The sequence below is a fragment of the Stegodyphus dumicola genome, chromosome 3, assembly GCF_044657685.1.
Source record: "Stegodyphus dumicola isolate Sdum_Otavi_A_Nest chromosome 3, ASM4465768v1".
Lineage (NCBI taxonomy): Eukaryota > Metazoa > Arthropoda > Arachnida > Araneae > Eresidae > Stegodyphus > Stegodyphus dumicola.
Window position 1 is genome coordinate 109,855,931 of NC_140770.1, and position 17,844 is coordinate 109,873,774.

The 17,844-nt window shown below is 35.0% G+C and overlaps 1 protein-coding gene across 3 annotated transcripts in view; it reads left to right on the forward strand.

Annotated features, from left to right (window-relative positions):
- Positions 1 to 16,982, forward strand: part of LOC118202692 (uncharacterized) — a 376,501-nt gene extending 359,519 nt beyond the window's left edge. For all 3 annotated transcript variants that reach the window (XM_085813163.1, XM_085813164.1, XM_085813165.1), the window contains 2 exons: positions 13,936 to 14,037; positions 16,581 to 16,982. In XM_085813163.1, coding sequence (XP_085669289.1) covers positions 13,936 to 14,037; positions 16,581 to 16,661 — 183 coding nt within the window. In that variant the 3' untranslated portion in view covers positions 16,662 to 16,982. The remainder of the gene's footprint in view (positions 1 to 13,935; positions 14,038 to 16,580) is intronic.
- The last annotated feature ends 862 nt before the right edge of the window (positions 16,983 to 17,844 follow it).

The window sequence follows — 17,844 nt, forward strand, 5'->3', positions numbered from 1 at the left end:
ATTTCGTAATAAAAATTTAGCTATTATTACAAAAGTAAGTCTTTCTGTATGTAAATATCATAGAACTAATAAATAAGTGGGATGTTGTAAATGTCTTTAAAAACAAAATTACGGTTAAAAAAGTATCGGTCATGTTTGCTAAAAAAATGTGATAAACAACTGGTTCTTACAGATGTTTCTTGTAAAATGCCTGGAAGAAAGATTTTATTTTTAGAAAAATTCCGTTTTGAGACTAAGAAGATCTTTTGTTAACCTTGGTTGAAAATATTCTGATTTTTCTGCTGACAAAAGAAAACATAAAATTTGTCACTGAAATCAGAGAAAATCTGACAGAAAAATAGATTAACTATTGAATTTAAGTAACTCTGCTGTTCATACTACAGTTTCAAAACATGTACAGCCACAAACAACGCGTCCAACACTTTTCGCTGAACGAAAAAGATGGATTGCCAGAAATTCTATTTGTATTCCTCAGCTTAGTTCAGTCAAACTTTCTTTTCTCTCTTTTCTAACAGTAGGTTTCTTATCCTTATCCGCGCTAGTTTTGCCGGAATATCGCGCAAAGCGCGGCGTGTCCGACTCATGAAGCAATGCCCAATGAGCACGTGACGATAAAATTTCCTGACAAGTCGTTAAAGTCTTGAAGGTGGTAAAAAAAGGGGTGACCATGCGTCACAGAGCCATTTGAGAGCCTTAATACAAGATAAGCCAATTCAGGAGCTGTGAGGTGTACTGTGGTGCATGTTTGTGTTGATGCAGTGGTCAACAAAGACAAATGAGACAAGTAATGCAAAACATAATTTAAAGAATACATGAGAAAGTAGCATAACTAAATACAAGGCTAATACAATAAATGACGCAGTATGCATAATAAAATAAAAGTTAGAAATTGAAATACAAGTTCACAATATGAAATGCATAATAAAAGTACTAACATATATACAAGGCGGTGAGATAACTAAGTTGGAAAATTTAAGTCCCGAGTGAGTTGGACCGCGAGCGGTCTATAAATGGAGTCCTCCTCAAGAACAATATATTTAAACACATTAAGGTCTCCCATGGGCCTACAGTACTGTGCTTTTTTGAAGAAGTTTGCATTCATTCTGTGCAAATACTCCTCTTCTGTCTCAAGCTTCAAGTCCTTGTGAAGTGTCTGATTTGACACAAAGTAATGAGCTGTGGTCATCATCCTGAGCAACTTGGTCTGCGTAACCTGCAATTTAGGACAGAAGCCCAGGCAGATGACGCATAGGCAAAGATGGGACGAATAATCGAGATGTGAAGATGTCTCTTGCGTCCTAAGTCCAGCTTTGAGTCCGGGGAAAGAAGTGGTGTGAGGCATTGAATTACCCATAACATATTACTTCTGGCATAATTTACGTGCTCTCTCCACTGAACGTTGGAGCTGTATTTGACACCGAGGTACGTGGCCTTGTTAACAAGCGGCACGACAGTACCAAATAATGACAATTTCTTAGCAAGAGATGTGTTCATTCTCTTTTTCTTGATAATAATGAGTTTAGATTTCTCGGTATTTATGGCGATCCTCCATTTAGAGTACCACATCTCAAGCTGCGGCATTAGACTCTGTAATTTAGTGATTGCGAAATTTGGTGATGCAGACTTGACAGCAAGCGCCCTGTTGTCCGCATAACAACCCATAAAACAGTTATGATCGAAGTTGTCTGTAGGCAAATCAGCCACGTAAAACAAATACAAAATGGGCCCTAAAATAGACCCCTGTGGGACGCCAGCCATCCCTTTCTTGTTGTCAGAGGAGTCATTTCTCATGTGCACGAAGAAAGTCCTATCCGTTAGGAAGGAGTTAATAAACTGAATCAGCTCTCTACTGAAGTTAAGTTCTATAAGCTTGTAAATAAGCTTCTCATGCGAGACGCATTCGAATGCCTTCGTCACGTCCAGCATGAGTTAGGCAACACATCCCTTGTTGTGAAACGCACTGCCAATAAATTCTTTAAACCGTACCAACTGCTTGGTGGTGGAGAGGGATTTTCGAAATCCAAATTGCTCTAAAGGAAGCCTATCGAGATGAGACTGTATCCTGTTGAGGATGATGCGCTCTAAAATCTTGCCCATGCTGGGAAGTAGGCTGATGGGCCTGTACCCTTCAGGTTTTGTCTGATCTTTTCCCGATTTCGGGATTACAATCATATTGACAGTCTTCCATGACTCGGGAAAGTAACTGTGATAGAGACAGGGTTCAGGATGCCAGTGACCTTGTGATGAAAGTTAAGGATTGCCACTTGAGCATGACATTATTCATGTTATCATGAGCCTTCCTGTTCCGTAGTTTCTTAACAATATCCACAATTTCTCGGGGTGAGGTGAGCTCAAGATGATTTTGCATAGAAGAAGCACATGTCCAATCGGAGACATAGGAGCTAACCTTAGTCCAAAACTCTGGATTACTAGGAGTGCTGTTAGGGAAGAAATGCTTCTCAAAATGATCAGCAAGTATAGTAGTCTTATCTTTATTATTAAGAGCAACACGATGCTCCGCACACATTGGCTTGTTAACCATGGGTTTACTCTTTAATCTCTTTACAAACGACCAAAACGCGTTGTTGGGTTCGTTAAAGCTAGCGACTTTCTCGTCCCAGAGCTCTAACAGTAGGTTTGCCGATCAAATGGGGCTAACAATTAATGCAGAACCTGTTAGTTGTCCGAGTAGCTGCTGGAAGACAATTCCTCAGTAAAACGAACTGAAGGACAGATTACAGTTTGCTATGATCAGCATTATATAAAGCTTTAAGATAAGACTTCAAGATTTTTGTAATTCTATTGTATTTTTAGATAAAAGTAAATTCATTATTTTTGGAAGAATAGCAAATAATATAGTTGAGACCTAATACTGAGCTTTAACTGAAAGATCTCACTCTTTCAGTGAAACATGGTAGAGTCTGTAACACCATTTGCGGTGTTTAAAATCTAGATGTTTATGGTATTTATTATGATGGCAAAATAAATAAGTTTTTTGTTAATATATTTTTAGAAAATGAAGCAACGTTCTCAACAAATGGACCTATTGTCGTTTTAAAAACTTTATCAGGAAAATAATCAGCATAATATTATATTTTCAGATTAATAAACTTAATATAATTGTCCAAATGTAATGAAAGTGTCTGCTCAGAGTTCAGATATCAGTTCTATTGGACATATTTGGAGTGATTTCCCCCAAAAAATTAATAAATACAAAATTTCCATCAAAAATTAATTTAAAGAGAAACTTCATCACAGAATGGGGAAAAATAGAAGCAAATGTGTGTCAGAATCTTGTGTCATCTATATGCCTGTATGACTTAATGATGTCACAAAAGGAGGCCCATTCAATTAGAATTGTTTAAAAACCCTTCACTAAGTTTTTGCTTCCTCATTTACACACAAGAAGCATATAATTTAATATTTATTTAACATTATTTGTAGTTAATTTTAAGATTTTTCGAATTTGCTTTGCTTGAATAATGGCTTAAGAAACATCAAATATTAGAGTCCTGTGTTATATTTAAAGAAATTAAATAATGAAGAATCTGCATAAATATATAACCTAGAGCCATCAAAGTTTGAATAACGTAAATCTCCACCTGAATATGGGCATCTGGAAGCTTAAATTTGTAATTTGTTTTATTATCTATTTCATATTTTGTAAAAAGTTTAGGAGTTTTTGATTAAGAAACTCAACGGTTTCAAAGCAAGCAATAGCAAAACAAAAAACGGAAAAAAAATTTACCTTGTACGGAAAAAAAAAAAAAAATTGTACGGAAAAAAAATTATCTCCAGCGCGCGAATCTCCAGTACGGAAAAAAAAATTATCTCCAGCATATCGGAAATTCTAAGGATATGCTCATAAACATTTTGTGATATTGCTGTTGAATTGAATTTTATAGTTTGAGTATTCGAGAGGTTCGGGGTTCGATTGCCGGCGAGGGCATTGCTCATTCTTCTAGTCTCCTGCTTTCAAAAAATACTAATGTCTCTACAGTGGCGTCCGAACTAGAAGGTGGTGACTCTTCACCACTAGAATTTAGCGATTGGGTCCACTAAAACGCCAGTCGCCCTTTAATAGGGTGGAGTATATAAGGTATTTCTTCCGCCTTCTTAGCATGCCTTCGGAGTGAAGTGGTCAGCACGTTCGATGCAAATTTTAGAGGTCCATGGTTCGAGTCGCGGCGAGGGCATTGCACGTTTTTCATGTCTTCTGCTTTCAAAAAATACCTAATGTATCTACAAGGTAACACACGAAATGTTAAGAAAACGCCCCTTTGGGCGTAATATAAAATCTGAAAGCTTTCGGATTTTTTAAAATTATTCTTTCATCATTATTTGAAAGCTTGTTTTGTTCCAATACTTTTTTGACTCACCGTATTTGTGATAAGAATTTTGGTTCTGAAACAGGAAATGAAGATGCTGATGGAGCTTGTATATGTTTCAATTATATGCAATCTGTATTGAGAAATATTTTTTGATGTCGAAATATGGCGCTACAAGTCCATCTGTTTGATTTACTTGAGACCTTCTCTTTTGAACGTATGACTATACAAAAGTTCATGATTGAGTCACTTTTATTATGGAGCTTGAACTGCATCGCGGGGTCTGATTGACCACTAAAAATATTTGATGGAACAAATGAGTTCAACCTTTTAAGTTTTGTAACTCGATTTAGGATTTTAGCGTGCATCATGTATACATTTATACATATTTATTTAAGATTTGATTAAAAGATGAAAATACCTGCATGCTATGCACCTTATTCTTTAATTCTTGTTTGATTTGATTTTGATCGATTTCGTTACATGCTGCATCGGCCGGGAAAATTTGGATTTAGCGCATAGGAAGCGGGCGAAGATCATTAACGTATTTCTGTTTTCAGAGTACACTAATGATAAAAGATCCTGTCGCTAAATTAAAATCCAAACGAAAAGTATTAAGGACTGCAGTGTCCACGATACTAAAGAAAATTGAGACAGAATTAAGTAACAATGACATTAGTATAATTGCACTAGAAGAAAACGTAGACCAGTTAGTCGAAAAGTCAAAAACTCTAAATAATTCAGACGCTCAAATTCAAGTCGAAGCGGATGAATTTGAACTTGAAGTGACGTCCGTTCTGAAATACAAAGAGAAAATCCAAGTGTGGCAATTTAGAGCGAAGAAAAAATTGAAGGAATTAAATAGTCAAGAAATCTGATAATGATTTCCACTGAAGATTCCAAAAACAATGTATACCAAAATTAACTATCTCTAAATCTTTCTGTGATTATACGACAAGTTTTTGGAATTTTTTGCAAAAGTTGCAAACCACGATTATGAATCATTAACAAAAATTGAAAAATTCAGTTATTTAAAATCGTATTTATGCGTCAATGCCGCAAACGTGATAGACGACTTTTGTATTTCGGAACCAAATTATGAGGAAGTTATTGAAATACGAGTACATGAAACAGTTGAAAACAGTTCGGCAGAAAAGATATCATTGTAAATTCACGCATGCAAAAACTCCTAAATTTTACCCTAGTATATGAATCCAGTGACATTTTAAAACTTCGCAAACTTTGTGACACTACAAGAACACAAATATGCAGCTTGTGATTATTAGGAGTCAGCCCGGAGAGAAACAGTTATATGTTGATTCTGATGATAATGAAAAGTGCCTTCTGATATAAATTTAGCATTTAATCGTAAAACGGATTTATCATCCTTTTTTAACGTCGATAAGTTACTGCAACTATAACATCTTGAGTGAAAACATCTTTTGCTCTGTACTCATAAATCAGAAAACACTTGATTTGTTTATAAAGAGAAGAAATGACGGAAGGAGAGTATAACATCTTCGACTTGCCAGCTCTTACCGGCCAGTGTAGAGCTACTCTACTTTTTGAAGCGATAAAGGCAGTTTTGATTTCTTTAGCATTCGCTGTGAAACGTAAGTAGGCGATTGTACCACAGGCTTGTATACTTGCGTATGAGAAGCAATGTAATTCAGGATTTTCATTATTAAATTCGAGATCATAGAAAGTAACGAGGGACGTAGGTTAGGTTAGGTTATTTAATTAAGCTAAAGCCTCCAGGGCTATCTGCCTAAGGGGAGGGATGCCTTCGTGGAGGACTTTCTAAGAGAAACTGGCTCGTATACACGTTACACATGGTAAAAAACCACGAAAACACCCATGCAGCCAGCCCGTTCGCGGGATTCGAACCTCAGACCGAACTACCAGTGTTCAGCGATTTTACCACTCGGCCGCTGGTGGGCCAACGAAGGATGTAGAATTCATCATTCGATGTTGCTCTTCACACCATTTTCTCCAATGAGAGAACAAATCTTCAGGCAGGGGTTTGAACAAAGTACCATTAACAAGTTTTCAGTTCGAATGATCGGATTTGACCTTCACGACCAAAAATGGTTTTCCGATTCTACGAAGTTTCCATGACAGTTTGTTTTTGTTTTCTCCTTTAACTAAAGTAACATCCCATACTTTCAGTTCTGACTAAAATTCGGGATTCTTCAAGTAGTGGGCAGTTGTGAGGTATAATTAATAATGCTGCTTCTACCTGCACCACAACTGCTTCAAAAGTAATTTGGTAACATTTTCTTTTCAAGAGCGTTATTCTTTTTACACTTATGTCCATAAATTAAGGATAATGCAAAATCAAGCAAAGGAAGAGTTAGAAGCAAAAGAAATTTGATTTATTTTTAAAGCTTATTTATTAAACAAAAGCTAAAGAGCAAAAAATGATGCTATATGTTTGATATTATTCAAAAAAACAGCGATTTTTTATCCCTGGAGCAAATTACAAAAAAAAAAAAAAAAAAAAAAAAAAAACAATATTACATGGTTGGTATGATTTTTAATACATTGTATGTCTCCCAGACGATGCAATACAGTCCGTACAACGCCTAGGCATGCTGAGTATCAAATTATCGATCTGATCTTGGGGGATATTACACCACTCAAAAAGCAATGCTCTCCGAAGTTCCGGTAGACATGTAGGAGGAGGTTGACGGGCTGCAACTCGTCGGCCAAGCATATCCCACACGTGCTCTACTGGATTCAAGTCCGGTGAGAATGCTGGCCAGTCCATACGGGTGATATCCTCCGATTGAAGGCATTCGCTTACGATGTTTGCACGGTGAGGACGGGCGTTGTCATCCATAAACACAAATTGTGCACCCATGGCGCCTCGAAACAAACGTACATGTTGTTGCAGAATGACGTCCCGATAGATTTGGTTTGTCATGGTTCCAATTTGAACATGCAGGTCAGTTCTGGAACTCAGAATAATTCCACCCCAAACGAGCACTCTTGCACCACCGTAACGGTGTCGTTCAATTATGTTTTCTTCGTGGTAATGGCCCTATCACTTCTATGGATGCGCGCTTACCCGGGACAATTCCGAGAAACGAGATTCTAGTAGCACGGCTTTAAACGGCAGGCTTCCGAGAAATGTTTCGTCTAGCTAGGAGGAACCTGTCCCGGCTACGAGCAACATTTTAAAATTTGTCCGAAAATGTTCCGGCTGGAGACGTGTTCCTCGAACGTCCAACCAATCAGACGAAAGTTCTGCTTCTGAAGGATCACGGGTAACTTTCTATATGGCGATGGCTCTCACTGTGAAGTGATGGACGGTGAAAATAGAGGCCGATTTAATTATTGCTGTTTTGTTGTAATACAACTGCCTGAGTCATTTTTTAAATGTTTTATATATTCATTAAATATATAATCGTGGAAATTTCAGAGTTGACTGTATTTTACGACGTTCTTGCAGTTCGGATTTGTGTACAAATTGTTCGTCGCCAAAAGTTCGCCAAACTTATCGTATTTCGTGCTGATCGTGTATTACTGTTATATAATGGAATTTTATTTCTTAAATTTAAGTTGAATAATTTTTTAAAATCCGTTTGTATATGCGCGGCTTTTCTCCTAATTACTTATCTTTTAAATTGTTAATTGCATAATCAGTGACACATTTTAAACAGCATAAAAGATGCATAAAAAAGAAAAGCATAGCTTATGTAATAATGAGAATACTCATTAAATTTGTCTATTATTTTCATGTTATTAATGAAATACTTTTTGGATTATAAATACATTAGAAAGTATGCTTTTATTGTAAATGCTACATATTGAAACATTGGAAGTTTATGGATTTATTATTATGCATGATGAAAAACATTTGTATATACATTCATTAATATAAATCTTATTCATTACATTAATACTAATAAATATATATATACAACTTCTAAACCATCGCATCTCTCTATCTGTATGTAAATATATGACTTATTAGATGTGTATATATTTGTATGTATGAATACAAAAATGAACATTGCCAAGAAATTTATTTGAAGTTGCTTTTAATTCAGATAGCGATTATGTAATTGGCAGCAGCTATAGTTAGCAGTTTTTTGCAAATTATTATGGGTATGTAATAATCAGTTGAAAAATAATTGATGAGTATTTGAGTACTAAAGAGTGTACACATTTTGTTATTGGGAATTCATAATTATATCATACTTATGATCTACGTAATAAAAACATGACTAATAAATAATAAGAAATGTAACAGCTGTGCATTTATAACATTTTATTACTTAAAACAGTGCACAACTGATTATCACCTTCATGTCTGTTTACATAATGAATTGCATTTTCCAATTAAGTGCACGGGCCTACTAGTGGCCGAAGCGTCGTTGAACACTGGTAGTTCTGTCTCAGGTTAGAATGCCGCGAACGGGCCATATGGTATACGAGCCAGTTTTAAAAAATCTTCAACAAAAGGATCCTCCTGTTAGGCAGATATCCCTCGAGGTTTTGCCGTAATCACATAAAACAAACTCAAACCACCTAATTTCTAGAGTTGGTATAATTAATGTGTTTTAGGTGTATTACCGAGTGTCCTATGGGACAGTAAACAACTCGCACATGTTTGATTGCTCATGTATTCGTATGCTTTATTTGATCTTCATTTTGCTAAATAGTATCTGCTGGCTGTGAAGATGTAAATATCAGCCATACAGACTTTTGTCATAAAAGGTTTTTTTTTTTTTTTTTTTTTTTTTTTTTTTTTTGTCTGTTTGTTTGTTAAAGTTAGTCAAGGTCAGAAGGTGGTCACCATGTCACAAATCTTCCAGTGAGCCATCAAATTTTCATTGCAATGCAGACAACAGAAAATACACATAGATAATGTCTGATAAATAGACTTATCAGCACACGTTTTAAACTATTTTTGGTGTATATAGAATTTGGCTATTACTGATGTAATTCATTACTATAACCAGAAGTGTGTTTATCTGTTACTTGAAGTGCCAGAGTGGAGATCAAAGTGATTATCTTGACAGCAATCACCTTTCTATTATCTTCCATTACTAACAATAAAGTTTAAAACGAAAAGGGCCCACCAGCGGCCGAGCGGTAAAGTCGCTGAACACTGGTAGTTCGTTGCGAGGTTCGAATCCCGCGAACGGGCTGGCTGCATGGGTGTTTTCGTGGTTTTCCCCATGTGTAACGTGTATACGAGCCAGTTTCCCTTAGAAAGTCCTCCACAAAGGCATCCCTCCCCTTAGGCAGATAGCCCTCGAGGCTTTGCCATAATCACACACACACACATAAAACGAAAAGCGTGTGAACGATACAAAACAACACGAACAAGCGAATGTCACTTGAAAGGAAACGTCACTTTCGCCAATCTGAGCGATAACTCATTCTTGTTTGGCTTTCAGCCTGTTTACCAAGTGAAGATGGTAACCCTATTTCGCCAAAGGCCGTTTCTCAGAACTGTTGCTGCAAACGTTTTGTTCCGGTAACAAATATCGTATGTGATAAGGGTTTAACGGGTACCTGGATCTCTCCATATGAAAGTTCGGCGAGAATCAGACTGCAAGCTAAACCTGGACTCGTCGGAAAACATCACACAAGCCCACTGTTGCGGTGTCCAAAATGCATGCTCTCTACTCCAGGCTAACCGCAGGCGACAGTGAGTTGCAGTAAGTAGAACGCATCTGACAGGTCTACGAGCATATAGACCAATCTGCCCTAAGCCTCTGTACACAGTCTGCCTTGAAATTGTCGTACCAGTGGCTGAAGAGAGCTGACGAGACAGGTCTGAAGTTGTGCTCCGCCTGTTTCTTTTGGCAGTAACTGCCGAATACAGGTCTTCATTTGGCGTTTAACTCTGGGGCGACCTGTGCTGTAACGTCTATTCACATTACCATCATCTTGGAATCGTTGCCAAAGCCTGGAGATGACACTCTGGGCAGTTCCAAGTTCGTTTGATACTTCAGTTGGGTACGCCCACATTCCAGACGGCCGATAATTCTACCACGTAAAAAATCATCCAAATGCGTCCTTTGTGTCATAACTATTCGGTTATTGCACTGAAATGCTTATAAAGCGCCTGCGAACAATTTTACTTCTTTGCCTGTATTCCTTATATATCACTCTCTTACACTCTCGTCATTGTGACGTACCATCGGTATCATCTGGTTACTTCCTGAAATTTGCATATGATTCTTGAAGATGTGTGTAGTGATTTTACAGGGGGTATATTTATTTTAGAGTTCGATTTCCGCGTGATTCCGAATTATCCTTAATTTATGGACATGAGTGTATTTCGCTCTCAAATCGGTTTGTCCAATATATAAGAAATACACTGGAGTTAAAGGTTGTGGTTCATCATTTTCAACTTAAATGTAGCTCAAAGGGGGGGGGAATTAATAACTGACTCTACCTTAACGAATAGTGTAGACATTTCTTCGAAGATCAACAATGCTTTTTTTTTTTTTGTAATTTTTCTTAAACACTCTTTAATGTATCTAGCAAATTACTCCCCACCATATAGCTCGCTAGATTACAAACTTTCACTAGGTTCACTAGAGTGTAATTTGGAATAAATAGCAGTCCGTTTCTATTAGGGGCTACCAGTGAACATTACCTGAAAAGATAATCAACTTTATCCTGCAACCGCTAACCTTTTGATGTAGAACGTATACGTAGATGATGTGATTGTCAACGGACAATTAAAGAAAACGAATCTTGAATCAATCCAAATTTTTAGATAAGGAAACATGCAGCTTCGCAAGTGGCACTCTAACTCAAAACAACTACACGAACTGTGGGTAAAATAACAGATAGTTCCAAATGAAAAATCTTAAAATTTTTTAATACAGAACATTTTCCATTTAAATCTTGGGTATAACGTGTGGTAATTCAAAGATTTGCTGCATTTTTGACGGTTAAAACCTATTGTCCTTTACATCTAAACAAATAGAGGCAAAACGATTTCTCCTAGAAATGTTAGGTTCCAAGTGGAGTGTTAGGTTTTTGCTACCAGTTTTAGGTTCCGATTCGATCCGACTAGAATTTTGGATCCTTTCATTGTTAGAATAAAGTCTTAAAATACAAAAGATTTGATCATCACAAATAGACTAGGATGAACCAATGCCTGAAGATTTGACCTCTCAGCGAAGAAAAAAGCTTTAAAGAGCTTTCTCAAATGGCTGAATTCTCCATCCCTCGTTACGTGTTCATCCTCTCGAACTTTAATATTGAAAATTTTGAATCACATTGCTTCTCAGACACAAGTATAAAAACCTATCGTATAGTCCCGTTTCGCAACAAATGATAAAGAAATTAAAACTGCCCTTATTTCTTCACAAAACAGGGTAACCCCACTAAAATCTCTTACTTTGCCGAGGTCAGAATTAATAGGGGCCCTATTATCAGCTACATTAGGCGGCAGTATCATTGAAAGTGAAAATCCCGGGCCATTTTGGGGTAGACTCAACAATTATTTTTTGATCCAAAATCAGCCTGAAACCTTTCAAACCCTTTGTCGAAAATCGTGTTGAAGAAATCGAAAAATTCAAGTCCCCTCAACATTAGCATTTCTGCCCAGGTGTCGACAACCCTGCAGACGTTGTATCTCAGGGAACGAAGATCTTCAGTTAATAAACGAGATCATTTGCACGCAAGGTTCACAGTGGCTTCAACTCTTCCCCGATCTTTGCCCAAAATTCGCAAGGTCCGTGTTAGGGATATTTTTATGAATTAGTTCTTAGATCCGTTTAATGTTTAAACAAAATTGTAGGAAAAGCATTGTTAACCTTCGAAGAAATGTCTACGCAACTCATCGATGTATAGTCAGTTCTTAATTCACGACTTCTAGGATATGTTTATAATAGACTACAACCTTTAACTCCAGTGCATTTCCTAAATATTGGATAAACTGATTTGAAGTATCCGTTGACATTCGCAAGAATCAATCGGTAGTGAAACGACTAGAGAAACACTTTTGAATGAAATCGTTATTAAGAATTGCTGTTGAAACTGCTGTGGTGTACGCTGAAGCAGCAATATTTAGACCTTAGAACCCTCTATTACTTGAAGAATACCGTATTTCAATCAGAAATGAAAGTAGAATTAATAACTGACTCTACCTTAACGAATAGTGTAGACATTTCTTCGATGTTTTAATTGCAACAATAGAAACAAACTGTTTCGGAAACTTTGGCAGAATCGAAAAAACAATTATCGATAGCGACCGTGAAATCCTATCATTTGAACTCAAAACTGGTATTGGGACTTTAAAATGTACTTTCCAAAATCTATATCCTCTTGAACTCTGAATTTCAGACCAGACAGATTTTGAACTTCAATTATTAAATCATATATTTATTTCCTTTTTCTTTCCCTTACTTAATTTGTAAACTGAATACGATTAGTTAAACTATTTTGGTTTAGAAACTATTCAACCATTTGCTTCCTTTTTTTTTTTTAGTCATAGTTATAACATTAATAATTGATACACCTTATGCGCAACCTGTTCTTTAATTCAAGTTTTTTATTAACCGGAATTTTTGTATGTTGCCGCAAAGTGATTTATGAGTATTATTGTATAATTTAGTTAGATGAACTCTTGTTACAATTCAGGTTAAGAGTATGCTGCGAAATATTTGTTGATGTTGCCAAAAGATGTCGTTACAGGTCCATCTGTTTGACTTACTTAACCCCTCGTCTTCTGAAGACGTGGCTATATAGCACTGACTACTGGACGTGCTTCCAATTACATCATGTAGGCAGCGTTAAGGAGGGCAAAAATACATGACAAGGGTTTGCAAAATATTGCTAAGAATTTCAGATAATATGATTTTTTAAATAAATCGTTAGGCTGATGAGCCTCGCGCTTTTGCAGTATTTAAACTTCTACAGACCCTTTTTTTTTTTTTTTTTTTTTTTTTTTACAGTCTGCTGAGTGAAGAAAAAAGCCGTGTTTTCTATATTTGGTCTCTTGGCATTTTAATTAACACAGAAAAACAAAAATATGAAAATTGCCCTCCCAGAAAAAACATTCGTGCTTTTGCATTAAGCAGAGATAACAATGGCACATTTTATAACTACATAAATTAATCAACGGTACATGTGCTAATGGAATTTATATGTACTATTCAACACTTTTATTTAGCTAGAAAGACCCTCATACTTTTGTAAGCATATACTTAGCTGACTGTTTCATAGTGCCTTATGTTCTAGTTAATTTAAGATTAAAAGTTTTCAATCTAGCGTGAAATTTTAATAAACTTTTATTTAAAGACATAGTTAATGTGAAACAAAAAGCATTCTTTGTACCACAAATGGCAGATTTCCTAGTGCATTAACTACCTTCTATTTCGAATGAGAAATTATTTTCTATTGCAGAAAAGAAATAATGCCATACTGTCTTTTGCTAATACCTGAGTGTAGTAGCTGGATCGCATAATCAGTCAGTTTTCGGAAACAGAACCAGAATTAATCATCTTTGTATCTATTTAGTCAAATAAAATTAGTTTATTCATAATTGAAAATTTTCATTTGCAAAATGTTTAATAAAAAATGATGCAAATTCATTTATACGACTGATATGCTGCTGGCTTTGTTTCAGTTGGGCAGAACTCCTCTTCATTATGCAATGGCCACAAAGAAAGTAGATAAAATTTCGAACATACTTGTTAAAGCGGGTGCTTTAAGGACCACTAAAGATGTAGTAAGTAGCTTTCATATTTATCATACTTATTTATAAAATTCCGCAAAAATTTCTCTCATTATGCATTTTTTAAACTCATTATTTCAGCATGTCTTCTTTTACGGAAAAGAAAATCATCATTTTCTAAAACAGATTATTGAAATTGAAGGTCCGAAGGTTTAACTCTGAAGCAGCAGTGACGTAACTGTATCGAAATCCCTTGAGCATTCGTGTCTGTCTGAAGTAATAACGTGCATATATTTCAAACTGCTAAGGAAAATTCTGTTTCTGTTTAATGAGTGAGAAAAGAAAGTGGCAAATTGTTTGAGATAATCAGTAACACTCCCCCCCCCCAAAAAAAAATGGCTAAATTCTGTTAATGTTATAAAACAAAGTTTGAGTAATTTTGGGTTTTAACTTAGTTTTATTTATACTTATTTTAAATATGCATAAGTAGTTGTCCACTAACGACAACGCAGAAAGATTACTAGAAAATACTGGTAGTTCGACCAGGTTTCAAATTTTGTGAAATAGCCGAGATGTATGGCTGCTTTCACCATTTTTATTTGGTGTAATGTGAATATTACCCAGCTTCCCTTAAAAGGTCCTCCCCGAATGCATCCCTTCTTTCAGGCAGAGAGCCTTTGCGTGTTTTGTTATAATTTTTAGAAAAAGACAGATTGTAAAAGTTTCCCAAGTAGTAGACATTAAAATATGAATGGGTAATTTTTCATAGAGCAAAAAACGGTTAATTTTTTTAAATTATGTATTATTCTTTTTCACAATATTTATATACATTTTACTAACAAAAAGAAACGAATAAAAAATTTACATTTGCATATTTAAAAACGTTATTATTAACTAGATTAATATTTCTAATGCGGAGAATGTAGCTGTTTTTTTAGGCAGTATTTCATCATTTAGATTTTGAAATTAGTATTTCCTACCATTAAATTTGCTTGCAAATGGTCATCTGTTAATAACGATCTGAATTTCGATTTTACATACTTCAATTTCGAAAATGTCTTTTCGCATTAGTAAGTACTTCCAAACACGGATATAAATCTTGTCCATATGATTATAATTGAGCATATTTAACTTCCACGTGATATTTATAAAATTAAGATAAACCCTTTTCTTTAAAAATCTTTGAATTCGTTGAGATAACACACGATGTCAGCAGCTAATGCTAATTTCCATAGCCATTCGCTGTTCTATAATAAAGGCTGTGGTAAGATTTAAAAAAAAAAAATTATGGCTTCACTCTGTTCGAAATATCTGAATAAAACGTTCCCTTTGCTGAGTTATCAAACATCTATGTGCTAAGGCAAGTCAGGATATTCAGCTTCGATCTCTAAAATAAATTCACGAAACTAGCAACAGTCCACGAGAGTGAATGAAGTTTACTGCTCATACAACTGGGTCAGTAACACATGGCTTAAGGTATTTCCTCCAAAGAGCTTGCTGGTGAATAATACAATGAATTACTAGTGTTTTAAACATTAAACATCTTCACAAGCCAAAAACATTTGTCCAACTAATCCTTTCTCCGTTCCACACATATTTTCCCCAATCAGCTGTGACGCATTCTACTTATTTCAAATTGTACTGTGTTAAATTGCATATTTTAGTGGTGCATTCTGGAAATCAGTGCATGTTCTGCAAATCTTGTCAAATACAACTTGCAAAAAACTGCACTTTTGGACGGGGTTATCTTGACTAAAAGTATGGATATTTACTACAATGTAATTTCTCCAAAGGCAGCGTTGCAAAATGTGATGAACAAGTAATTTTGAAATTCATATATCACGACTAGCTTTTATCACAGATTTGTTTGAAAAATTCTGACTGTACGATTCCAAAAGCAATCTTTAGTGGCCTTGGTGATGATCGTCCTGGGACTTTTTGAACATTTCTGTGAACTTCCAGAACTTCCTTAACAATGCCATCTACTTCGAATTTATCTCTAATTCGAGTGATGAAAGTAGCGTAGATGGATCTGTTTGAAACTCTCTCCTAAACTATGTTTATGATTTTAAATTTTCAGTAGCCTTTTGAAATAAATAGCATTTACTGAAAGCTTATTTTAAATCAATTCAAGAGGGAAATTTTAGTGAATTATCCGTTGTTAAAAGTACGCATTTATTTTTTAGAACACCCTGTATTGACGAAGGCAAAATTTTAAAATAACCAATAATTTTGCATTTACTTTCAGTTTATTCGATAGAACTAGGCTTCTAAAAAATTCCTAAAATTTCTTTAAAAATAATTAGTTAGGAAAATATTTTAAATAAAGTTTAATATTGATTTCTGAAAGAAATTTGGGTTTTATCATCCGTAAGTGTCTCATGATAGTCTCTATCTCGTTATCTCATTTGGATGTATATTATTCAGGCCGACAAAAAAAAGTTTAGAATGTTTACAAAAGTTGGGGGTGCTTTTTCCCTTATGCAGTCTGTAATATAATTATACAATTATTTTATCATTTTTAATTTTTGAAATCGTAATTTTATTTTTATAATTAAACATTCCATTTACTTCTCTATTTTCTTTTCCCTTTGTAGAAAATGAGGTCTCCTAGCTACTTCTTTATCTATAAAGAAGAAATACAAAGGATATATGAAGAAGAACTTCGTCTTGCTTGACTTAACTTGCTCAGTCAGAACTTTCGTAGAACTATAAAATATTGCCTTGGGTGAAAAACAATTTCTACCTTCCGAAATTTTATGCTTTTCTTGAATACTATGTACAGTAAAATTTCCTATGGAATAAGAAATTATACTGTATGAAGAAGCCTTTTAACCTTCGAAACTTTGCGTGTGCTTTCATGTCATTTTCTAAATCATGTTTTCTTATTGAGCTATTCTCAGATTTCAGAATTTCAGCATATCAATGTATAGTTGATGTAAATTATTCATCCTTGTTACAGTTTTTATCTGATTAAGTAATAAATCATTAACTTTTTATTTTGGGATATTTATTTCTTGTAATATTTTTCTTTTATACAACGGAAACTTCATTATGATGTACTTTTAATGTGTTTTTTGCAACTGCATACTTCATAATTGCCTTGAGCAAATGAACTGATGTAAGAATAGTTTATTAAGCTAATCTTAATGAATTATAAATATTTAATAGAAACAAAAAAAGACAGTCTGAGAAGCAAGCATGTTGCCGAAGTTCCAAAGTTGTTCTGTTTAGAGGATTTTCAAAGAAAGCTCATGCAGTTAGACTCGTTTTAAAATCATTCATTCACCTTTTATTGAAGCAAATATAAAATATTTAATGATTTTTATTGAGGGAAATATGAAATATTTAGTCAAATAAGCCCTGAATACCCCTTAGGCTTTCTAAAGCTGGCAACAAAAACGGCACCACTACAAACTTTTTCTTTTTTCCTCGGGTACCAGGATCAAAATATCTAAATTCGTTCTATTTCAGCTTTTCTGTATTTTGCCCTTCCTCCATAGTTGGTCAGGAGATGTTTGGGAGAAAGAAATGTTCGAAGGAAAACTTTGAACGAAAGTGTTTACTGTGTTAGCTATTAATACCATTGACATTATTATATTTAAATAATATCTGAGCTCGAAGTTTAAAGGACAGAATCTCATTACAGCATCATTTCTGTCACGTGACGCTATCATGCAATAGAATGTAATAATCATGTTCCATATATAATTTGAAAAAGAAAAACGAGTTTCTGTTAAAAGGGTTTTTCTCAAATGCCTTAAATGCATACAGATAGGCCTGTCGCGGTTCGTCATAATTCGAATAATCTTTATCGATAAAAACCATGCTTTTGTGTAAATCATCTTTCCTACTGCAGAA